The sequence below is a fragment of the Daphnia pulex genome, chromosome 6 (genome assembly GCF_021134715.1).
Source record: "Daphnia pulex isolate KAP4 chromosome 6, ASM2113471v1".
Taxonomy (NCBI): Eukaryota; Metazoa; Arthropoda; class Branchiopoda; order Diplostraca; family Daphniidae; genus Daphnia; species Daphnia pulex.
The window spans coordinates 5,042,813-5,066,014 of record NC_060022.1 but is presented as its reverse complement, the minus strand read 5'-3'; the positions used below and the strand labels follow the sequence as shown (position 1 = coordinate 5,066,014).

General features: G+C 39.8%; 3 protein-coding genes and 2 long non-coding RNA genes across 13 annotated transcripts; 3 read left to right on the top strand and 2 right to left on the bottom strand.

The window, feature by feature from the left end:
* The first annotated feature begins 99 nt into the window (after positions 1-99).
* On the top strand, positions 100-7,090 carry LOC124196044 (nuclear pore complex protein Nup205-like). The gene is made up of 17 exons (XM_046590830.1): positions 100-414; positions 473-945; positions 1,006-1,776; positions 1,836-2,263; positions 2,322-2,471; positions 2,542-2,765; positions 2,828-2,924; positions 2,987-3,192; positions 3,299-3,554; positions 3,639-3,846; positions 3,925-4,450; positions 4,506-5,079; positions 5,141-5,484; positions 5,556-5,906; positions 5,977-6,208; positions 6,279-6,856; positions 6,923-7,090. The coding sequence occupies exons 1-17, from the start codon at positions 280-282 to the stop codon at positions 6,998-7,000; spliced, it is 5,631 nt and encodes a 1,876-aa protein (XP_046446786.1). The 5' UTR covers positions 100-279; the 3' UTR covers positions 7,001-7,090.
* Positions 7,091-7,104: 14 nt separating this feature from the next.
* Positions 7,105-9,410, bottom strand: LOC124196049 (stimulator of interferon genes protein-like). 3 transcript variants are annotated; one of them, XM_046590840.1, is made up of 9 exons: positions 9,120-9,410; positions 8,808-9,030; positions 8,672-8,731; positions 8,400-8,593; positions 8,070-8,301; positions 7,846-7,991; positions 7,603-7,774; positions 7,421-7,534; positions 7,105-7,353 (listed from the first exon to the last, which is right to left on the bottom strand). In XM_046590840.1, exons 2-9 carry the CDS (start codon positions 8,995-8,997, stop codon positions 7,298-7,300), a joined length of 1,164 nt encoding a protein of 387 aa, XP_046446796.1. In that variant the 5' UTR covers positions 8,998-9,030; positions 9,120-9,410; the 3' UTR covers positions 7,105-7,297. The 3 variants fall into 3 exon arrangements, with proteins under 3 accessions (XP_046446796.1, XP_046446795.1, XP_046446797.1); XM_046590839.1 differs by having other exon boundaries at positions 8,808-9,007; positions 9,120-9,278; XM_046590841.1 differs by having other exon boundaries at positions 8,808-9,007; positions 9,089-9,249.
* Positions 9,411-9,690: 280 nt separating this feature from the next.
* Positions 9,691-11,908, top strand: LOC124196050. 5 transcript variants are annotated; one of them, XR_006875548.1, is made up of 6 exons: positions 9,692-10,072; positions 10,132-10,475; positions 10,530-10,793; positions 10,855-10,993; positions 11,227-11,314; positions 11,410-11,555. It is a non-coding gene; the product is annotated as an uncharacterized LOC124196050 (long non-coding RNA). The 5 variants fall into 5 exon arrangements; XR_006875550.1 differs by having other exon boundaries at positions 9,694-10,072; positions 10,153-10,337; XR_006875549.1 differs by having other exon boundaries at positions 9,694-10,072; positions 10,132-10,337; positions 10,565-10,793.
* Positions 11,909-12,609: 701 nt separating this feature from the next.
* On the bottom strand, positions 12,610-13,779 carry LOC124196042. Of its 2 annotated transcripts, none has more exons than XR_006875545.1 (5): positions 13,541-13,779; positions 13,369-13,480; positions 13,228-13,300; positions 12,881-13,128; positions 12,610-12,806 (listed from the first exon to the last, which is right to left on the bottom strand). It is a non-coding gene; the product is annotated as an uncharacterized LOC124196042 (long non-coding RNA). The 2 variants fall into 2 exon arrangements; XR_006875546.1 differs by having other exon boundaries at positions 13,574-13,676.
* A 1,321-nt stretch (positions 13,780-15,100) lies between these two features.
* Positions 15,101-16,850, top strand: LOC124196041. 2 transcript variants are annotated; one of them, XM_046590825.1, is made up of 4 exons: positions 15,101-15,386; positions 15,668-15,806; positions 15,916-16,073; positions 16,196-16,850. In XM_046590825.1, exons 1-4 carry the CDS (start codon positions 15,323-15,325, stop codon positions 16,426-16,428), a joined length of 594 nt encoding a protein of 197 aa, XP_046446781.1. In that variant the 5' UTR covers positions 15,101-15,322; the 3' UTR covers positions 16,429-16,850. The 2 variants fall into 2 exon arrangements, with proteins under 2 accessions (XP_046446781.1, XP_046446782.1); XM_046590826.1 differs by having other exon boundaries at positions 15,110-15,386; positions 16,199-16,850.
* The last annotated feature ends 6,352 nt before the right edge of the window (positions 16,851-23,202 follow it).

The window sequence follows — 23,202 nt, the reverse complement described above, 5'->3', positions numbered from 1 at the left end:
ATGGGTTTTTGGCGGTAATCGTGTTTCAATTTCAACGCAATTGTTTCAATTTTCTTACTGGCGGGAATTTACTTTGAATAGATGGCGCTGTGATGGTAGGTGGCGTTGGCATCATCTACCGACTACCGGTACGAAAAATTATCACACGACAATTCCCCACAGACGAATTCGAAGTCCAAGTTTCGAATACGTTCAGCTTTTGCCCTTGTGGTTATTAGGTTTTTTTAGTGAAATAAGCTTTACTTTTGGTTGAACTGTCACAAGTTTTAAAATCAAAAGATGTGGACCAAGTCTAAGGACCTCCACAGTCTGGTTGAAGACACAATTAATAACCAGCAATGCAACAGCCTAGACAATCTGGAGAAAGCATTGAAAAATCACCGTTCAGATTTCTCTGCCCTTCTTAAACAGCCGGTAATTTCATGAATCAGATTAAATCTGTGTTCTAAGCTCAAGTCAAATTCATTTTCAGGCAAAAAATCTCGATGACAGAAACCTTCTCCTAAAATCTGTCAAAGAACCTGTTCTTTTCCCTGGAAGAAAGACGACTGCTTCACTTGAACAATCGTTTGTGGATGAAGCACTCATTATCTCTGATATGTTTAATCTAAACGAAAATGTTGCTGTTGAACTTTTACACACAGCAGAACAGCAAATGCATTACTATCCAGAATTAACCAGGGGTTTGATTTCAGTACTGCTGTACTATGATGCTAGACGTGCCATTGTCAATTCATTAAAAATTCTCATCCAAGCAAGGAAAGGAATTTCATGGGCTGTAGACACCAGCGAACAAGTTGTTGACTTAATAACAGAGTACACCGTTAAATTGGTGAAAAAAGGTTTGGTAGATCAAATCATAGCCCTGTTAAGTCAACTGAACCTTGAAAAGGAAATCAATTTGCTCCACGAAAACCGAGCTCTCGGTGGACCAAAACACAGAAGGTTTGTTTACAATTAAGATTAATATTTCTTTCTTTTAATTTTTTGTGTTTTTTATTTTAGACAAGTTCATGATTTCTTCACTGAAATAAGGCAGTCGTTAGCGGACATTGTATTTTGTTTGGCTGCTCAAAATGGACTGTGTAGGGACGATACACTGCTGCTAGTGAATTACCTTTCATCTGTCGAACAAGTCGATAACGTCAACGTCACTCTTTTCATGGCTCTTTTGTATGCTATTGATATCAGCGGTATCGTTAGAACTGAAGAAAGTGAAGACGTCGTCCGGTTGTTACCCATCACTTCGGAAAGTGCATTTGTTGCGACTATTCAAAAGCGTCTGACAGAACCACTTCCTTGGAAGAACATTGGCCTTCAAGCTTCAGTTCAACTTGCCTGGGCAGTGACTTTGGCTACTTTCCGTTCGCTTTCATCTGGACTTTGCGCTCCAATTCAAATGCAGGTTGACGAAGACGAAGCCATCCTAGACGTCGCGTTAGAGGGAAAAGCTTTGAATTTTCTCAGTCATCTACTACAAACCAAAAATCATATCTACAAAGAGGAGTTTTACTTACGGCGATTACATTCACTTGTGACGGATCTAATTGTTCAAATGCCCCTGAAAATCAAAGATCTTCGTAATAAGGCCGATGAAGTTGCACGTAACATCTTTGTCTATCAGCAAGAGGGCCTTGAGCCACCTTCAAACCTGCCGCTGGATTTTCAATGGTTGCTTAACTTTATCGCCGTTCTGTACGGAGAGGATCCTCTAGAGCTGGAACTGTGTCTTGAATTTTGGTCTAGTGACATGGCCAATGCTGGAGTAAACTACAGGTATATGGTTATTGTTTATTTTGAAATAAAAATAAAAACTTATCGCCTTTTTAATGCAGAGTCTCTCAGCGACAAATGGCCCTATATAAGTTTATTCGTTTGGCCGGGGATTTGCTACCGCCTTCTCTCTACATTTCTTATGCCAGCATGCTTTGCGGATTGGCAAATGGAAAGAGGGCAGCTCACCAAGCCTTTACCCTTCTGAAACAAAACAGCAACGGCGGTCAAAGCAATTTGATCTCTTGGGAACACTTTTTCTCATCACTCCACAGATATTTTAACAGTTTGCGCCAAGAGTCGCTCCCTGTACCGGACACCATCTACCGCCACAAGCCCCTCACAAAAGGCATTACACCACAGGAGGTTCAGGGATTGCAGGTCGTTTTGAAGTTAATGCGAATCGTTCTCCAACATGACCCTGTTGCCAGGATATCTTTGGCCGAGAATCCAACATGGATACCATTAGTCGTGATGATCGGACTCTTAGGTAAGTAAAAGCAAATAGCTATCGAATGAACCCGAAAAATACATCTTCTAAATTGTAGGCTGTGCTGTGCCATTGAGTTTGAAGGGAGAGATCATGGAGGTTCTTGCAGCTTTCGCCCAGTCACCTGACATCGCATATACACTGTGGAACAGCATTGAAATAGCTCAGATTTTGTCAACTACAAGCATAGTTTCAACAAATGTCAAAGGTTTGTGCATGAAGATAATTCTATATTAATTTCCTGCCCAGTAAAAAACAAAAAAAGGGTTGAATATTAGGTCTCCACACGGAATTGGAAGATGTTGAGTCTCGAGCTGAAGAATACCCCCTCACAAGAGCCTTTCTTAAATTACTGGACGTGATGACTGATATATCCATCCCAACCAACTTGGGAACTGGACATAGAACGCCTGGATTTGATCCCTACTTATTCTACGTTAAAGATTCCGTTTTCCTGAAATTTAGTGGTAGGGCGTACCGCAATGAAACGGAAAAATGGCAGGTTTGTTCGTTTAGGTTTAAAAAGTTGTAAAACAAAGTCTTAACATTGACTTCGTTTTGTAGATTGGAAATGCCTGTGTAAAGCTATTTTTAAAATTGCTCTCGAATTACGAACCCAGTGTGGATGATTTTCAGGACTCCTACATTGAATTACCGTCTGGTAAATCATAATTAAGTTTTAAGAAAACTTGTTCTTAATGCTTGCTTTTTTTTTCCTGGTAGGCGGCAATGCCATTCGGTGCAAACCACCAGGGTATCATCTTTTGGTGCAATGTCTGCACGACTCCAACTTTTTGCGCCTCCTGCTTCATGTGGTGGACGAAGGCTGTCGTGTCTTGGATCTTTACACACCCACGCCAGGAATTGAAGAGTTGGAAACACTAACGCTTAATGTTCTCTTGTTATTAAAGCGCGTACTGCAACTTCAGGTAAAAATACTTTTCTTGTATCGAATAAGAGGATACAACTCCTATACTTAGGAAATGTCAGATCAGCATTACGTATTTCAAACTAACAATAATTCATTTTTTACAGGAAGAATTTTTGGAACTTATTCGTCGGCTGGGTTCTGCTCTCAGAGTAGTTACGTTGGACAGCTTACTTTTGGGCATTAACAGTCGTACTGGGAAGCCGGACCACATGGTCAACATAGGAAAGCTAGTGACGCTAAACCAGCATCTTCCCCAACATGCTCTTGTTGCTCTGCATATTATCCGACGAGTTGCTGCAATTCCTTCAACCCAAAATCAACTCCTGGCTTTGTATACCAAATCTTCTGCTCTCACTACAGGTAATGAATACTCTTAATTCGGAATGATTTAAACCTTTTTATCTTCCCTCTAATTCGTTATTTTAATTTATTTTTTATTTGTAGCCATTCGTCACGGATTCGTTGAAGCCCTAGAGATGGAAGACCCCCATGATTCGTCTAGCGTTTTAGGTGATCAGGACGGCGAAACACCTCATGCTGGACAAGGATGTCGACTTGTAGTTCTTCATCTTCTTAGTGAAGGAGTTAATCTTCCCCATCCAAGTTTCGCACATTTTCTCCTTGGCTTCAGTATTCAGGCTCCATTGAGCAAGTAAGTCTCCCTTCCCCCTTTAATAAAAATGCAAATTTTAATATTTCAGCAATTTCACGGTGTTTTATGTTTTGATAGAACCGTATTGCAGCAGCCTGGAATTCGTGATCAGCCTCGGACATGCCTGCATGCATTGCTTGGCATTTTGGAGAAAAATATTCTCGTAGATGATCACTCTGCTGGTGCCAATTTGCGTGCTATTGAGTTGGCCTACAAACTCCTTTACCAGCTTTGTTCTCATCCTAATCTGTCGGATGTCATGCTGAGATTTTTGCGTTCTTCCAACTTCCTCGGGCGTCAGGTTGCAGCTTTGCCGTTTGCCCCCGAGAGATCTGAATTCTCGCAGCTCTCACAAATGAGTTGGTTGCTTAAAACCGTAGCTGTTGAAGTGAAAATTGCCTCGGACAAAGGCCTTCAATCACACGTTTCTCGACTAGCCTCCCTCTTTCTGTATGAAGTGGATGAAACGACTGAATCAGTCACAATGGGCGATATCACTGATAGATCTTTGCTAAGTGGCACTTCTTTTCTTGGGACACAGGACCAATTGGTCATGCGATCTAGACCCAAAATTGCTGTCCTGTTGGACGCCGTCAATCTCAAGGTATTAATTTAAAGAGTATAGTGTTGGTATAGTGAATAAACAATTTTAACCCTAGGCTTCCGAATTGACTGCTCCCACTATGGAATTCTTCGATCCAGGTGCCATCGAAGCGTTGGTTAAGCAGTGTGAAATCATCAGTGAAGAGGATGTCCAGCTAACGAAAATTGCTTTGCTTCAGAATCGCTTGCGAAGCGAACTTGCAAATCTTACCAACGTGGCTCTTGGCCAACGCCAACTCATTGTAGAAGAAGTCCAGAACATTCTTTCGTTTGTAGTGCAACGAAACAACATTCGATTGGAGCTTTCGGCTCGACGCTTCTATTTAGAAGGCTGGAGGCAAGTCCTGGAATGCCTGTTAGCTACGGGTTCACTAAACGATCTTTCGTACACGCATCGATGGAACATTTTAACTCAGATTACCCAGGACATTTTCAGCAAGTGTTTGGCCGCAGACAACACATTGCCTGATTTAGTCCACTATTTATCAGGCGTTATGGTCATCCTGTTGGCTGGATTACGAGCTTGTGCTCTTGAAGGTGTTGGCGAATCCGGAGCTTCATCTGGCCCCACCAAGATGCCTTCTGATTATGTGCGATGCCTCGATGGGACCATTCTTCGAACTCCAAATGGTATTACCGTCGATTTAGAAAAAAATATTTGTACATCTTATTCATTTTCTTTTGAACTTAGTCCGCTCGATTGCAACTGCACGTGGAAGTTCAACATCTTCGGCCACAGTCAATGTTATTCAACGCCAGTTAGTTGACTGGATCTTACGAGCCAGTGGGTCTGCTCACCGCGTTCGAACCAATCTTTACAGTGCATTACTCAACAGCCTGAGAATTAGTAACCACACAGCCGAATTCTACAAGTTGACTGATGCATCATTGCTTCAGACACTCGTTCGCGATTGCAGCAGTGGCCACGACGTACAACGAATGTTGGCTCTTTCTCTTCTTGATCAGTTAGCTGCTGCTGACAACCAAGGACCTATTGCTAGCTTTTTGTCCTCACAAGGATACTTGAAACACATGGTATTTTCTTTTTTTTTGTTACATTGTCGTTGACTTTATAAATATTAACATTTTTACTATTATTAATTTAGGTTAATTCCCTGCTCCAGTTGGATGCAGGATTGGTGGCCGCTTTAGAAATGCAACCCAACATGGACGGTTTGCGCACTCTCTATGTATACGAATCCCAAATGGGGCTTTTAACTCGATTGGCTAGTAGCCAGAAGGGTGCTCTCGTGCTTCTGGAGAGTGGCATATTCCAACGTCTTTCAGAAATGTCTGTGTTTAGCCAACGTCCGGAAGTAACTGGGACATCTATGGAAAACACGCCTTTTATTCCGGACATAGCCCATCGATTCCATCAAATACTTTTTCCCGCTCTTCAACTTTCTAACACCATGCTCACTGCTCTTGGAAGCCGTCACCGCACTGGAAGTTCAGAGGTTTATTTTAAAGTTACTTCTTAATATGCATTTTTTTTTTTATCTAACTAAATTTTTAAATTCATTCCAGGTGATCCACTTTTTACTCTCTCACAGCGATACAGTGAGTGCTATTTTGCGGAATCGAAACTTAGCACCAGTTTCTTCTCAATTGGAAGAGACGGCGTTACTCACCGCTGTCATTTCTCGTGCTGCTGGTTGGAACGTAGTGTGTGAAGAGTCTCCGGCTGCCATGGAGGTACGCGGCCAGCTAAGTCGTCTCGAACAAGTGACACTTAATCTATTGCCAATCTATATTATGGGTAAGTGCACCATAGTCTCATGCTTCATTTTCATTTAGTTTTGAGAATTTAAAATTTATTTTTCAATTAGGGGAAAACACGTTGTCGGAATTTGGTCTCGTGTCCAGCAAAGTCTGTTTGCAGGTTGCTGTAAACATTTTGAAACTGGCACGTTCACTAACTACTCAGAATCGTGCCATTTTCGCACCGAGCTTTGAGCGTCCTAATAAATCGTCCTTGTCACTGGGAATTCTTACCAAGACGTTGTTGAGCTCTTCAGCCCTCTTGATCAATGCACAAGAAAAAAGTGAAATTTGTCGTCGACGACTAGATTCTATCCAGGATTTGACGACGCAACAACTCGCTGAGCTTTTGCCTCCGGATACAGATGAAAAATTGCCGGCTCAAGTTCGTCGAATGATTGGAGCCAAATCGCTTGAGCAGGAATTGAAAAACTGGGACGAACTTCTAGAGCTTTGCAGTTTAGTATTGGAATCTACCACTTGGCTGTTGTGGCATCACATGGAACATTTTTTTCAGCATAAAAGATCGTTAGCTCTCGGTGGATCCACATCGATTTTAAGCCAAGAAGATTATGGGCGACTAAAGAAAGAAGCGCCGATTCATCTTAATACAGTTTTGTTTAAGAAAATGAATGAATGTGAGCAGGTAACGACAAATCAGAATTCTTTATTTCAGGTGTATTTTCTAACCTTTTATTACTTCACCGTTTAGGTTTATCTACACAAAAAAGGGCGCCATGGTTTTGTTCAAGCCCTTCTTCGACGAGTTAAGCGATTGCTCAGCGTGTAATTTTATTCTTTCATTTTTTGGAATTACTGTGTAAGAATAATGGTAATTCTTTCGTTGATTAAAGAAATTAAACACGAGGTTTCAACATTTCGCAATTGCGATCATTATGGATGGTAAATTTTGTAGTTGTAATTATTACAGTCTCATTCAGTTATGAAATGGTCAACGGTACGTAAAACCAAAACAACAAAGCTCGATAATGAAAACAAAACAGCACAGAGACAGACAGAATGGTTTTGGAATTGATCATAATTTAATCAATTAACCGACATATCGCGTAGAAAATGGAACAACCCCCTACTCCATGTTTTGCACATAGTCGTAAATCATTTTTGCCAAATTCACGTTTTGATCTTCAGAGGTAAAGAACACATTAATTAAACCGCAATGCAATTACTAAGTCTACTTATTTGTTTTTACCTTTAAAGTAAATGATTTCATACATGTCCTTACAGCTAGGATCCTCTTCAAGTAGCCTTCCTAGAACTCGGCAAAAAGCTTGAGCCTGCTGTGTTCGCTCAAAAGCTGAAAGTTCTGTGAAACCAATAATGAAGCATTTCGAATTTATATGGAAATTAGAATTCTGTACTATGCGTTAGTACTTGAATTTTTCTGTCCGAACGTGTTCATTTCATGGAGAACATACAGAATAGATGGCATTTCCATCATGACATAGACAGGAGTTGTTGTCCCTTCTGGTTGAATTAAATAGACGGTAGCTGAGTAAGGGCGACCTCTCATTCCAGCCCTAGAAATGATAACGTCTTCCAACGTCTAAACAGTACGTATACTTGAATGAAATTTCGCAATCCTATTAAGTAATAAAGCAGACGAATTTTGTTTACTTTGACTCGCTCGATCTGTCCACATGGCGCCATGTCCTGGAAACTTGGAGTACAGAAACATGAATCAGGAATCAAAATTAGCATCTTTTTGGATGCTAACTGGATTTTTTCTTCGAACTCAAAATGTGATGCTCGATCTCTGATACCTAATGTTTCAAACAAAATTAGCTGATAAATAACCAAGCTCTTTTTACCAGAAGAAAAACGCTCATTTAAAGCAATACTTTGACTATTTTCGGTAGCTGGTAGAATTATTCTGAGAAATCCGTAATAATACGAATATGCCAATCCATGCCCGATGGCCATTACGCGATCATCAAGCAAAACCTCACAGTCAACAAGATTTTCTGGAAGTTTAACTACGGAGTTGGAGATAAGATAAAGTCCGCAAAGTCCAAATGATGTCGGCCAATGAGAGCCAATTTCAGTCATCACCATGGGATCTGATGAGCTGATCTGAAAGAAATATTAATTTTGAATTCAGTTATATGTTTGCAGGGCCTGCAATGCAGGCAACATTGACAATTTGATTAAGTAAATATTTTGTGACTCACAAATAATAAAGAAAGTAGAATGACAACAGTGAAGAAATTGGCGGAGTTTCGTAAATTAAAAACGTGTAGTACAACACGATACATTGACCGGTCGTATCGGGAATTTAGGTGTTGAACCTCTTCAGAAAAGAGGCAGATACGTCGGATAATTTCAGCCATTACAAATGTCATCCCAAACCAAAGGAGTAGACCAACTAGAAAAGAGTTCTATTGTCATAATCTACAAATTTTATCCAATACTATTTTTATTAATATTATTATTATTTTTTTACCCTGGACAGCAATTCCTTGAGAACCATGTCCCTGATGTTCCACAGGAGGAAATACAAAAGCTGCAATGGTTAGGAAAGTACACAAAAAGACTTGTCAGCAGTGATACCAAACAGACACAAAATGAGTTTGTGTTACCAATAAATAGAAATCCAGAACCTATTAAGAAGGCTAGAATTTCAGCTGTGTAACCACGGCTTTTAGGTAATCCACAAGATTGAGAAGCTGCATTATTGTTGTGCTTCTGTTTATTTTTGTGCTTGCTAGAATGCACTGCTGTATGATGATTTAAAAAATCAACCTGAGCAGCCATGCCTAGTGATCCCATGATCCTATTACTGATACAAAAACACAAAAAGAACTAACCAGATTTAAGCCAAATTTACTAAACATACATTTTTTTTTAATTTTGCATTTGCCTTTGAGTACTCTATACGTTGATGAACATACCAACGAAAAAATGGAAATGTCGGATTTTCTGGCTTTTCAATATGAAGCTTCAGTCTTGCCAACGCCAATGTCTTGTTCAATGTCTTGCCTTCAACTGGAGCAAACACAGAGAGAGAAAAGTTTTTTTTGATAAGGCATTGTGATAAGGGTCAAGGGGGTTCCCTTTGGGGAGGAAAACAACCGCAAAACGATACATGGGCCAGTGAAAATCCCCGACTTCCGAACATTGATGTGCTGTGAATAGTTATGACAGGTAATAAAAATATAAAATGGTCCTGGTGACTGGTCCCGCTTCCGGCGCTTCATATAATTTTCATAATTCATATTCGGAACGGAAATTGCAGAACAACGAGGATACAAAAATCTATTGTTTTTGTGTTTTTTTATTTTTATTTTATGAGCACTCTAAGGAATCGTTAATTTTTTTATCAAAATTATTTTAACCTTGAAAGTCAACTCACGGTCGGGTAAAGTTTATACTCAAATAAGATAATTATTTGTATTTCTTGTATTTCTTATTGTGAAATTTGCAAGGAATAACGATTTGGCAACCGTGTTAATCAGATCAGATGACAGATGTCTCCATCACAAACATCATACCGATCCGCAGTACCGCTACCGCTCAACCGCTGATTCTGTTTTTGTCGTAAAGTAAACGTAAACTCGTTAACAAAACCTTGCGGTTAATGTTTGGGCAATGGGAGTTCGGAATGAAGAAGTCGTGCTGTGTTTCTTTCAGTAAAGAAAGATTTGCATAGAAAGGCGAAATACTTCATGAATAATTTTACGACAAGAAGCTGCATAATGATACTACGACACACTTTGACATGAGTATATCTGAAATTCCAGTGAACCAGTCAGTTCACCAGCAACAGTTTCTAGTCCTGGCCAAAAGCCAGAAAACAATGTAAGAAGAAACATCAGCAATTTATCATTGCAGGATACCACAACAGGTATGGTTTAAGTCAATACAACCACAGACTATAACTAACTACATATGTTATTGAAATAGATTTGTACGTGCATCACACAGGGTAATCAAGCGTTTGCAGTCAGCATACTCAGTAATCTTGTTTCTAAAGACGAAATGAAATCCTTGAAGATGTCTTGGGACTGTTGTCACTTTGTCCAACAGCGTCCTGGAAGAACTGCAACTTTGCATCACCACAATTTAAAACATTCCAGCCACAGAGTTCCAGCACAGCATATCCTTTACAGGTATGAGCTAACTACATTTGATATAAATTCACAGGTACAGGTTGTAGATAATGTAGAAGAACAGGAAAAAAATAGAAACTGCTGCTGCTACTCATTCACCTTAGGGATTAATAGGGGCCTTAAGGGATTAATAATTCAGTAATTTTTCCGCAATTATGTAAAGATTTGCTAAATTGATTTTATTTAAAGTAGTTATGAAAAAAAAATGTTCCTTCCGTTCCGTCCAGTCTTCCGGTCTTCGGGTGCCTAAGGAATATGTTGGATATCACTTGGTGGCTAAAATTATGTCTGCTAGATGACGTGAGTGTCTTACTCAAGACATCATCAGTGTCAAGACGAAATTCCGCCATTTCTTAAACACTGATTTGATTGGAAACCATGTTGAAAACGTATCGTTTCGATTGGATACTTAATATGGCGTACTTTTCTTTCTTTAAATTTTTATTCGTAAAAATGGTAATTGCTCTTCCGATTCTTGGATGTGACTGTGTTAATTAATAATTGTGTGTGAATTTAGGTATCTATCTGGTAACAGCCTATAATTTCTACATGGCAATTTCATCTGATCATGTGGCCTGAGCAGCTGAACATTTTGCCAAAATGTCGTGTCTTTTTCCCAGTTTCACGTTTGTCAGAAACACTTCAGAACAATTCGGGTAAATATAATGTTCAACTTTCTAACTGTGAGACTACAGATTTAGTTATTGCCTATCTCTTCAACCTATTTCAGTTGTGGAAATTGAACCTTTGAAAAGCTTGCCAACTGTACATTCCTTTGCAACATTTATTCTGAAGGATTTTGTTGTTTAACTTAACTTCGATCAAAATGTTTTGTCATTTGAGAAATTGTTGCTTGATAGTAATTGAGTTTTTTTTTTTTTTTAAATAGGATTAACACCCTGGTGGAGTTTGAGCTTCTTTGTTGCTGCCCAACTTACACATGGATTTGACGCAGCCAGCTGAGGGCTTTTATTCTTGTAAATATAACATAAAGTGACATTTATTCGTCTTTTAATTGACAGCATTTCCATTGATGCTGAAGATTATTTAATTCATTTCATTTCGGTTATAGGTTGATCATGTATGTTCGTGTAGTTGCTGTCCGATGTGGCACGTTGTTGCAGCCTATGCTGGTGAAAGTTCTTTCTACATCAAGTTCAATTGGCCGTTCCTTGGTGCTGATGTTGTGTTACCGAAGTTGCATCATATTTTGTTAAATTGTCATCGTGACTATTGCAGTTTACCGTTTATAAGTTCAGAAGCAACAAAAACAAATATGGGATGTTTATGTCAACAAATAATAAACATGTTTCCGGGATTGGGAAAGGAAAGTGGAGGATGTTGGAGGGGGGAGGGAGGATATTTCAAGTTTGGATAAAAATTCAGTTAATCTATAACCCTACAAATGTTGCCCCACCAATTAATCTCCAAACCCCACAAACATATACCTTCCAATCCTTCAAACCCCGAAAACATACACCTACTAACCCCTAAATTTATACCCTTAACCCTAAAAACCAATGTTAAACCTTAACCATGTGTAATAAATAAAAATAAATACGTTATGTGAACCAATTTTTTGTATTTTCTTTTTAAAATGTTGAAAAAATTTAATAAACAGAGCGTCCGGTTCAAGACGTATTTCTTCTGTACGAGTTAAACGCAACCCGCCACCACCGCTGCGGCAATGAGACAAAAAGCGATGGTTTAGTTTTGCGGAAATCTGCGCCAGTCAAGTTACAAGTTTTTCAAACTCATCAACTTCTGTCGAATTTTGCATCTAGTCTACTGGTGCAAATAGCGATCCTATGTGTTTGGTAGTTATGAAGATGGTTGTTTAAAAAACAAACAATGGTGAGTTTTTTTGGCTACTCAGAACACCCCATTGTTTGTTTTTTAAACAACCATTTTCTTAACTACCAAACACATGGAATCGCGATTTGCACTAATAGACTAGTGCAAAATTCTACGCGAGTTGTTGAATTAGAAAAATTTGTAACTTGACTGACGGAGATTTGCGCAAATAATAAACCATGGCTTTTTGTTTCATTGGGTAGTGGGTTGCATTGTTTAACTCGCACATGCTGTTATAGGATTTGTCTACGGCCCCCAGAGATAGTATCTGGACCGAGAAGAAGAGAGAAGTACGAGGCCAGTTTTACTGGGGAGATGTAGTCATACTAGGCTTCCGGGTTAGACTCATGACCCTCCAAAAGTTTTCATCGGATCATGCGCCTTCCAAGTCCCCGTTCGACCAGAGCCCTCCCCTCCTCCTGGTTTCACAGCGGGTGAGTGACCACCGGCGGGCGTTGGTTAGTGGTTAGTTAGGGAAACGGAGCCACAGAAAAGAAGGGAGCCCAGATATGCACTTGTCATTGATCTAACCACTACAAAATGTATCAGTCTTGAATTGCAGCATTCTCTCGTCAGTTTACAACAGTGGATGTGATCAGTAGCGAAAGAGTTACCCTGTAAAAGCGGAATGAACATTTATTTGGATGACAATAACATTCAAACAAGGTTGTAGCAACAGAAAGCAGTACCTCAAATCAAGAGGACCCGTGTAAGGAAGTAAACAGGCCCTGTTTACCCTGTTTAACAGGGAGATTCAAGGGTAGCAGCCAACGGGTTAGCAAACAAGGAACCTTGTTGACTGTATAGTCCTTTTCCTTTTTCTTCAAACATCCTTCTCATCAAGTCTGTCATGCCAATTTAGAAAGATGTACAATGTGAATGCCTCCTTCTCATCAAATCGATCATGCCAATGTGTTAGAAACCTGTAATGAAGAACCTGTAAATAATAAAAAAATAAGTCACCTTGTTTATAGTTTGTGTCATCAATGTGCTTGACGTCTATGATCTAGAAATAATTAAACAGTTTGTAGTGTACAATCAAAATCGGGCATGGCTGGGATTGGTGGTCTAGCAAGTCCAATACAAATAGCAGATAATTATGATGAATCCTAATAAAAGATGAGAAGAATATATGTTTCAGCAATACTGTATTAATAAAGCTAGTAATGGTTGTTACCTGTTTCATTTTGATGGAATTGAAGAATTGTCGCACATTCAGTAGAATACAATGATTTTGAACAAAATGGTTGACAGCAGTAAGCTGCACGACCCTTTCAACACGTTTTCTCCTGTAAGTTGATGAGAAACATTAAGTTTATCCAACATATACACGGAATAGAACACATCACCGACAATGTACAGACGAAATCACTCGAATTTACCAGTAAATACATTGGTAATTTTCGAAGAAAAAATAGCTTATCTTTTGACAACAAACCGCCATGAGCCCATAACGCCATAACTGACACAAATGAACACGCCATCTATTACACGCCTAAAAACTCAGTATTTGAAGGACTGGTCAATAAGTGGTCAGTATAAAAAAATACCGTGCAGAAACCCTCCGTGTAATTTTATGCCGGGCGGGTATATTGCGTAGCTAGAATGCAAAAATTTGTTTCCTTTTTACTGAAATTCCTTGCAAGTTCGATGTTTAAAGGAACTTTTTCAACATATGTTGAATTAAGATAAGTATAAGGGGCAACAAAAATTCAAACTACTTTTTTTTATCTTACGTAATGAAAATGCTGAATTCAATTTCATTGATATAAATAGCTTTGATGCCATAAAACCCTCGTCATTCCCTTTTGTGTAGTTGCATAAGAAATATACGAGGCAGCTTTTACACGATGCCATTGCAGTGCCACCGAGCGATGTTCGAGAGATTTTACATTTTCTAAAAAATAAAGAAATTGCCCTAAATTATCGGTCGTAAAAAGACTAAATAAATAAGAATGATTAAGGTTATTGATAGACACCCGTTTGAATGGAGGAATCCGGAAGGGAATGGAAACCGGAAAGGACAAAATGAAACAGTTGCAACAGTTACTACGCACTTTTACGACGATATATTACAAGCTGGATAGTTTTCCGGCCTCGACCGGCCCAAGCATTGAGGCTTGGCCACCATTTACTCTCAATGGCGGAACTGCCAAACATTTTCTTTTATGACGAATAGCGCAACAGGAAGTGAGCCTCGAGGCTCTCCGGAATTATTATTCATGACCGCGGTTATACATGCTTGTAGTAGCTTCGTGTCACACGGTAAATGTGGCATCCTATGTACCTATCTGCGAAGTTGTTCACTAAATGAATCCAAATCAAAGATCGACGTATAAAACATTGAGGCATCAACCAATTCAATTGGACAAATTATCGCTAAAATATGTTTAAGTTCAAAAAGAAAAGGTCTTTCGAAAAAAGAAAAAAAAAAGTCCCTGAGAAAAGTCGCTTTGAAATATGATTTTTCTGAGCCGATGATTTTTTCTTTCCATAAAGCGGACTCGTCGGCAATTACGAGAAGACTTTGACTTATGGGCGACAAGAAGTGGAGGAAAGATGGCACACAAGAATAAGGTATTGGTACCATTTTTTTAACAGCGATGCAGCTAGAGAGAAAGGTGCTGCTGCATCGGTAGAGAGAACACCAAACAGCCTCCATCTCTTCTCCCCAAAAACGGGCTGCAGATCTTCTTGATGAATAGCTTTCGCTTCCCTTGTCTGAACGTCCGAATGGCTCGAGCGCGCGCCCAACATGTCCGACAGTCCCGAAAGATGTTTGTCATTTTGTTTTTATTTTGTTTTTCCACCAGCAGTGCGTATACTGTTATTATACTCATCTCTACAAAACAGACGTAGTATATGCATATTATAAATACACAAGACTTACCAACTCTTTTTCGTCCGACAGTTTCCAAAGAGTCGACCAGGTGTTCGGCTGTTTCTTTCTCCAGTTTGGGGGACCGAGTCGCCTTTATTTGTCGATATTTCGATCTCCCTTCTTTTAACCGAATCTAAAATCACGGCAGCAAAGTTGTGCCTTTTTGAAATCCGACTGCCCGGGCTGAGATTAGCATTATTTGGCGTTCAGTCACCGTCTTTTGTAACTACATCGTTGGCGTATCATCATCATGGAAGCTCACTGGAACGCTCTTGTCATGTTCATCAGTTTGGCCCTGGCGGAAAGCGAACAAGGTATCATCATCTCGACACGTCCATCAAATCCTGACTAACTCTTGACTATCTGCTGGTCCGTGACAAATGCGATCCGTGTGCTGGCCCTTTGTCGTGCCATTTAACCAAACTAAACTCTGTACATGGCCGGCCATTCAATAAGTCCAGTCACAGTCGACTTGACGACATTTCTTTCCATCAAAAATCGACATTGACTGAGCTTTTCCTCAGCGATCAAATGGACTGAAGAATAACATTTCCTTTTTTTTTTTTAAATTTGACTTTTGCATTTTATTCTAAAGACGAAACGATCCAGTGCATCTGTACGACGAGAATTTGCCAGGAGATGGCCGAACCTGTTTGCATCACTTCCGGCTTGTGTTATTCGCAATATCTCGACCGCCGGGACGGGACCAATCCCGTCACAAAAGGCTGCGTCAAGTATTTTTATTACGTTTCTCTCTATGAGCGAATATGTACAAGAGTCGGCGATAAATCTGATTGGCAATACGCGCCACATTTCTCCTTTTTCTTTTTCTTCTTTTAACAGCCTCAAGACGCCACTTTTATGCGAGAACCGTCCGCCCAAAAGCCCGTCATCATTGCGTGTTCGATGGCCCATTTTGCTCTGCTGCCGCACTCAAATGTGCAATAAAGAGGATTTGCGGCTGCAACAACTCACCCAAACCGATCGCACCGGACAATCTGGTCAGAGCAATCGAATTTACCGCTTTCTTTTCTCTCTCTCTCTCTCTGACGCGGTCGTATACAACTCGAGTCAATAATAACAACACAGTTTTAAAAAAGAAAAAATTTTTGGAATTCTCAAGAAGGAGCTGACGGCCAGGAGACGGGCGATAACATCGGAGGAGAAGGCGCCACTCACGTCACGACCGACAAGAGCAACCAGGCCGTATTGACGTTAAATAACAACAATCACGCTCCCAACAATAACTCACTTTCCAATCCAACTGTTATGATCGTTTTCTGCGTCGGTTTGGTCGTTCTGCTGGCCATCGGGATCACGGGGTGCTGCGTTCTCCAGCGGCAGCAAGTCTACTGATAGTTTCTTTCTTCCATCGGCCGCTAGATGTCAGTCTAAACCCAATTTCTCCTTTTTGGTTTCTTTTTTAAAAAAGATAAAAAAATAGAAATTTCCCCTTTTTCTTTTCTTTTCTTTCTTTTTATTTAATCAAATGTGTACACAAGGCATTCCTTTGCCCAAACATGTCGACTAAATAAGGCGGCGATTCAATTCCTTTAGTCCCCCAACCCACCCCCCCCTTTGGCTGTATTAATGCCGCTTATCAATTTCACAGTGATAAAAAACAATAAAACAAAATCAAAAGCAATAAAGAAATCTCGAATTTGACTTCATTGCCATTTGATACAATAACGAGTTTAAGAAGAAGAACGCAACCCAAAAGAAACCTTCGAACAATTAAATCCGTTCAATTAGCGACACGCAATTCGTTTAAATAAAAAGATGATGGATTCAATCCAAACAGTCTCAATTAAATAACGAGCGGCCAAACAAAAAAAAATTAAAAAAATAGAAAAATAAAAATCTCAAATGGCCGGGGAATGAATAAAAATTCGTTGGTTTTCCACCTGTCAGAGAATGTAACACATTGGGGTCCCGTGATGAGGAGGATCAATCTGAAAGGGAAACCAGGCGGAAAGGAGACGAGAAGAAGAAGAAGGCGAAAGCGAAGAGAAGAAGATGAAAACCGGTGAGAGGAGGAATAGACCTGTCGATAAAGATCGGGGCCCCGAAAAACGAGGGGAAAAGGTCGCGCAAGAATGTCGAGAGAAGCAGCGCCAGAGCCAGCACCAGCACCAGCAGCTCCTCTTCTTCTTTAATGTCCCCATCTACGTGTGTGTGTGTCCCTCGTCGTCGTCGTACGTCCTCGAAGACAAAAACCTGTCAGCAAATATCCACAAGGAGAAGAAAAGAAAGCGACTCCTCCTCTTCTTCGTCTTCTTCTTCTTCTCCTTCTGGTCGATCGATAACATCTATTGACAGACTTATTTGACGACGTAGAATGTTAAATTATCTCCTCTCCTCTTTGGCCTCTTTTGCCTTTTTTCCTCTACTATCTATAGAGACGACGAGATGACGGCCGGCCAGCCCATCAGCTGGGCGCTTTGCCCCGAATATTTGACATTAGATTCCAACAACAGCGACGAGGAGACACACACACACATGCACGCCATCACCAATCGCAGCCCAATAATAATAACGGAAAAAAAAAAAAAAGTTAGCTGCCAACCAATAGAATAGGAATGCCATTTGATCGGGAATACTAAAATACAAATAAAATACAAAAGAATGTCGACGACGTGTCCAACCGGCTTTGAAAAATTTATACACATCCGAACTATAGACGAATGTATGCACGCCGGCCAGGGCCAGCACACACACACACACACACAAATCGATGGGGAATATAATTCAACGGCACAAGGTCGCCTCGCATAGATATATACAAACGGAATCGTGAAGACCCACAGACTCCCGAATGAACGGATAAAGAAAAAAACAAAAAAAGACAAATAAATAAAAGTGGAGGGAAAAAAGAAGAAAACCAAAATATTTTGTTGGGGGGGGGGGGGGGGAACCGGGCTCTTAGATGAGAGCTAGAAAAAGAGTCTAACATGACTTTGCTTTTAGTGACCGCTGAAAGGGGCCATCCTTCTCTCTCTGGCTATCCATTCTAGAGAAAAAACAAAACATCGAACCGGAATAATACACGGCAGAGACGGACAGCAGCAGAGACGGACAGAAAAAACGACGATATGATCGATAACCTTCCACACAACAAGAACGTAACATTGAAAATGTTTTTAATGAGACTCTCCCGTCGGTCGTCCAAAATCCCCCCAATGAACAGATGGATGAAAGTTTTTTTCTTTTACCTTTTTTGAGGGGTGGACATAACATTTTAGAAAAAAATATTTGAATATTATATACAACCGCCGTGTGTATAATTACTGTAGTGATTATGACAGGAGCAGACAAGTTAATCGCAGAGAATTTTCACATCTTGCTCAAGAAAAAGCGAGAAGAGCTTTTTTTTCAAAAAAAAGAATGTATAATCAATCCGCCCATCTCTGAAAAATATCAATCCATTAGGCTTTGATTGAATATTTAGTGCGACCACAGGTAATCCACACACGTCATGTGATTCCATATGATTTGGAAATTTTATGAAGGGCCTCTTGATTGATGATGAGTCGAATATTAATGCATCATCATTATCAGTTCAGATTTTCGTTTTTCCTCGACCGTTTACACGCTTAACCGACGCCTAGAAAATTGACGTTATTTTTTTCAAAAATGAATTCAATTCAAATTAAATTAAATTCATTTCAAATTTAAAAGGAAAAAAAAAACAAAGAAGAACCAGAAAAAAAAAATGTTTGATAACTAGACAAGACAATTCCATCAGGGAAAGAGTGGGGGGGAATGACTGGAAATTGGTGGCCCTTGTACTATGTAATCATCCACATATAGCCAGGGCCAGAGCAGACCAGACATTTTCTACTCGGGAAAAAATTGAAGACATCCGCAAGAAGAAACGTCCCCTCTCTACCTTCACGATGAAGGTGGAACACACATAATATGTAGTCTAGAAAATAAAAGCCCAGCCGTCTCTATAGAGAGTGTACACCACATCCAATAGAAATGAGAAGAACAGAAATATAAGCGCCTGTGCGCCGGCGTAGCCGCCCAACCATCTGAAAAGTACAGGGGGCTGCTGCTGCTCTTTTCATATGTAGAGGAGATGGGACTTTAAACACAGGGTACGAAAACAGCGACGTTCATTTCTTTTTCTTTTTACAGAAAAAAAAAAGATACACACAAAAAGAAGTGTGTGTAGACTGTTCCCACCATTTCCTCTTCTAGATTGCGCAGTACATAAAAGAATAGAGCCCATGTGTGTGTGTGTGTGTGTAATACGAAATGGTGCCTAATAACAGGGCACACACAACAAACTTGTGTAAAGGCACTCGGTCGTCCGGAATAAAAGCGCGCAAATGCCTTTTTTTTCTTTTTGAAAAAAAGTTAATTTTGGTTTTTTCTTTTGAGCCCAACAAAGAAACCCAAAAAAATTTATAATTCCGATCAAAGTTAATCGAATTGAGCGTTTTTCCAGGTTTCCGTTCCACATTTTCTCTCTCACAAAAAAAAAAATACAAAAAAAAATACAAAATTGGATGCCAGACGTGTGTACATCATCGTCCCATCCCGATAGGATTGTCGCCACTGCGCTTGTCGCCGCCGCTGCCGCCGCCGTGCCGCCACCAAAATAAAAAAACCGCCGCCACCGCCTCTCTCTCTCAACTACCGAAGGGACAACGACGACGACCAAAAAAAAGTAGTTTTGATTACACCGTCGCGACCGTGACAACAACTATCTTTCTTTTTTTTTCCTTCTTTCCTTATCTCTCCTCATTTTTTATTTCTTACCAATTTAAAAAAGAAGAAAAAAAAGAGCCAGCCAGACTGCATAAAGTGGATTTTAATTTACCAGCGCGCAGCAGTCGACACATATAGAGAAGAGAGACAAATAAAATCAAAAGAAATTCATTCCGACGTCAGCTAGTATATAGCTGTGTATATACCCTCGCCATCCATATACATGCGAACGCACACACACATTTTTGGTGCCATGGTTTATTATATTTGAGGGGGTCTCTCTAAGTCTTAAATCTGTCTATAATAAAACATACGCTATCTCTCTCTCCGCGGGGAGAGAGAGAAAACAGAGACATAGAGAAAAAACATTTAACTGGTAACCAGGAGACTACTATACTATCATACTGGCTACTACTACTACTGCTGGCCATAAGGGAGGGGGGAAAAAAATAGATGTGGCGACAGTTGACCTTTTTTTCCCCGAGTTCGGACGAAACCCCCCGCCGATTTCCATGTCTGGCCCAGTCAGGAAACCAAGAAAAATAAAAGAGAAATTTTCATTGTAAAAGTAAAGAAGGGGGGCTGCTCCTCCCTTTGTAGACTTGTATATCTTCCTCCCCTTATTCATCTCCCCCCTTTTAAAACAAAACACAAAAAAACAATATATATCCGTTTTAGAGATGATGGGCTTATCAATTTCCAACAAGTCGATATTTATATAGAGAAGTGGACTGCTGGTTCCAGCGCCACTGGAACCAGCAGCCCAGCCGTCCAGCCAGCGCAATATCCCCATCCATTTTGTTAAGGGTCTCAGTCCCTAGCTAAAATGACTTGGTTGGTTTTTGTCCCCCCCTTTGACATTTGATACTGCCTACTACTACTACTACCCACTCTCTCTCTCTTGGTCTAATAATCCTAACCTATTATTTACATAGCCTTGCAACGTAGATACATGTATAAGCTTCGGATTGAAACCCTTGTGATAAATCAAAAAATTAACTTTTGGGGTGGGGAGTAAAACCTTTAATACGATTTTTAAAAACTAAAATAAAAATAAAAGAAGGAAATGTGGTGAAATAAGTGGTGTAGTAAAGACTCTTGAATTTGATATTCAAGTCTCGCGCTGTTAGAGTGCAGCAATTAGGCGAAAAAAGGGACTAAATATAATACAAAGAAGGAAAAAAATAAGTTCTATTTTAAATAAGAGTCTGTCTCACTCCTATATGCTGAGCTGTGGCCCTTTTTTTGGGGGGGAGGTTGTCGACTTGTGTCTCTACTCCGTAAAAAGTTTTTTGGTTGATTGCATGGGAAAGAGATAAGAGAGTCTGAGAGAGAGAGAGAACCAACCGGTAAGAGCTTCTTTTATACTATATAGGACTTACACGAACTGGATACATCAGCTTTTGTTTTGAAAAGAAAAAAGAAAAGAAAAAGAAGCTTGTGGAAATGAGCCGCCGTCACACACACACATCAGCCAAATGGTGAAAACATCGAAACACTTTTAACTGGGCATCAAACGGCTGCTGGCTGCTGCAAGTCCCCCACCAAAGTTCTTTTCTCTGTATATGATAATAAAGTGAATGATTTTCGGAAAGGCGACCCTATCTCTTCAGGGGCCTTCTCTCTCTCTCTCTCTCGGGCTGGTCGAGAAATAATTTATGAAAAATAGGAAAAAATAAAATAGGAAAAATATATCGTCCTCCACTATCAGCTGGGACTGATCTCTCCACTCGCCGCCAATCCCATCATCATCATCAAATATATATACAACACAACCCGGCGTGGAATTCCTCATCCAAAGAAAGAAGAAGAAGAAGAAAAAGAATTATTGATTTCTTTTGCCCTTTTAGAAATCAAATAAATATACTGGTTTATATAACAACAACAACCGTGTGTGTGTGTCTTGGAATCGACGGGCGGTTTTGAATTTTGATTATCGGAAGAAAAAAATTGTGAAGAAAAAAGGAAAAAAAACAAAAGTTCTTCTTTTATTTTTTGGCCCCCACCAAAAAGGAGCTGCATCAGCCAGCAGGAGCCGAACACACACACAGCAGCAGCACAGCTGCCTTATATATATATATGTGTGTATATATGTATACCGGCTTTCTTGGTTGTTGATGGCCCTGCTGTATAGTGGTTCTATTAGTCAGCGGGTGGGTTTCAAAAGAAGAAGAACCTGTCGATGATTCTGGATGACCGAAAATGATGGGTTCATGGCTGGGCTTCTTTTATAGATGTCTACTATACACACAGAGAAAGAAAGAAAGACGGACAAGATTGGCTATACTACCCCCCTTGTGTGTGTGTTTGCACAGGGCCAGCAAGACAAAGACTAATTCAAATGGGGGGAGGAGGAGCCTGCCTGCCCTGTGTACACACAGTCACACAGCACAGCACGCCGTGAATAAGTGAAATGCATTCGCGCGGGTGGCGTCATTAGACGACAACTCAAAGTGCATTTCCAGGAGATATCTCTGCTGCTGGCCAAACCAGGTTTTCCCATTTCCCTGTAAAATAAAAATAAAACAATTGCTGCTCCCGACGGTTTTTTTTTTACGCAATTTTTTATTTTTGTTTTCAATCGTGCCCGGCGGTCTCTCTCTCTTTTTCGACGACGACAATTTTCTCTAAATTTTCTAATATCTCATCACGTAAAGTTCTAAGCGGAATTAAAAGGAAATGTTACGACAGCCAACCTTCCGGTTCCAATAAAAAAATACAGAAAACAGAAAACAAATGGCAGTCTATAAAAAGAAGAAGCGCGGATTTTTTGGGGCTTTTTTTTCATTATCAATCAAAATACATAAAAAGAAGAAAAAAGCGGGTCCCGAAATGAATATAAAAAAACCGAATTTTACCCACGCATTTTCCTATTTTTTTTTTTTTTTTAATGGAGATGCTTACATTTTATGAGCTGTTGTTGTGTCTTGTGGCAACAACAACAACAGAGAGAGAGAGAAAAAACAGCTATTTATAAACAAAATAGGGGGAAAAAATTGAAAGAAGTAAAAAGAACTTTTGTGTGTGTTCTTATTATTTTGTTTTTTTTACCGGTTTTTATATCGTTTTCAACGTGGGGGGATATTTTTCTTTTAACGACTTGGATGTAAGGAAATGAGGATTGAGGGGAGATATTTTAACGACGGCGTGAATTCGTTCGGGAAAAAAAAACTCGGAAAAATCTATGACATGGAATAAAAGAAAATTGTGAGAAAATCTCGTACACGGATTTTGTCCTCAAAAAAGTTGTTGTCCTCATTAAATTAAAAACCCAAGAAAAAATAAAAATTTAAAAATAAATCAAAAATCAACAGAAGGAAAGAAAAAAAAAAAAAAAAGAAAAGAAATTCATTAGATCCGGCCGGATGACTCTTTGAAATGTGCACCCCATCAATAATTTATACTGAGCTGCTA

Excerpts from the sequence above, each read along its gene's own strand:
- LOC124196044 (XM_046590830.1), top strand. The coding sequence starts at position 280 with ATGTGGACCAAGTCTAAGGACCTCCACAGTCTGGTTGAAGACACAATT. Across the intron at positions 1,777-1,835 it reads AATGCTGGAGTAAACTACAG|AGTCTCTCAGCGACAAATGG; the intron begins GTATATGGTTAT and ends TTTTTAATGCAG. Across the intron at positions 2,766-2,827 it reads ATGAAACGGAAAAATGGCAG|ATTGGAAATGCCTGTGTAAA; the intron begins GTTTGTTCGTTT and ends TTCGTTTTGTAG.
- LOC124196049 (XM_046590840.1), bottom strand. The coding sequence starts at position 8,997 with ATGGGATCACTAGGCATGGCTGCTCAGGTTGATTTTTTAAATCATCAT. Across the intron at positions 7,775-7,845 it reads GACAGATCGAGCGAGTCAAA|ACGTTGGAAGACGTTATCAT; the intron begins GTAAACAAAATT and ends CGTACTGTTTAG. Across the intron at positions 7,354-7,420 it reads TGAAATCATTTACTTTAAAG|ATCAAAACGTGAATTTGGCA; the intron begins GTAAAAACAAAT and ends TTACCTCTGAAG.
- LOC124196041 (XM_046590825.1), top strand. The coding sequence starts at position 15,323 with ATGGAAGCTCACTGGAACGCTCTTGTCATGTTCATCAGTTTGGCCCTG. Across the intron at positions 15,387-15,667 it reads CCTGGCGGAAAGCGAACAAG|ACGAAACGATCCAGTGCATC; the intron begins GTATCATCATCT and ends TTTATTCTAAAG. Across the intron at positions 16,074-16,195 it reads CGATCGCACCGGACAATCTG|AAGGAGCTGACGGCCAGGAG; the intron begins GTCAGAGCAATC and ends GGAATTCTCAAG.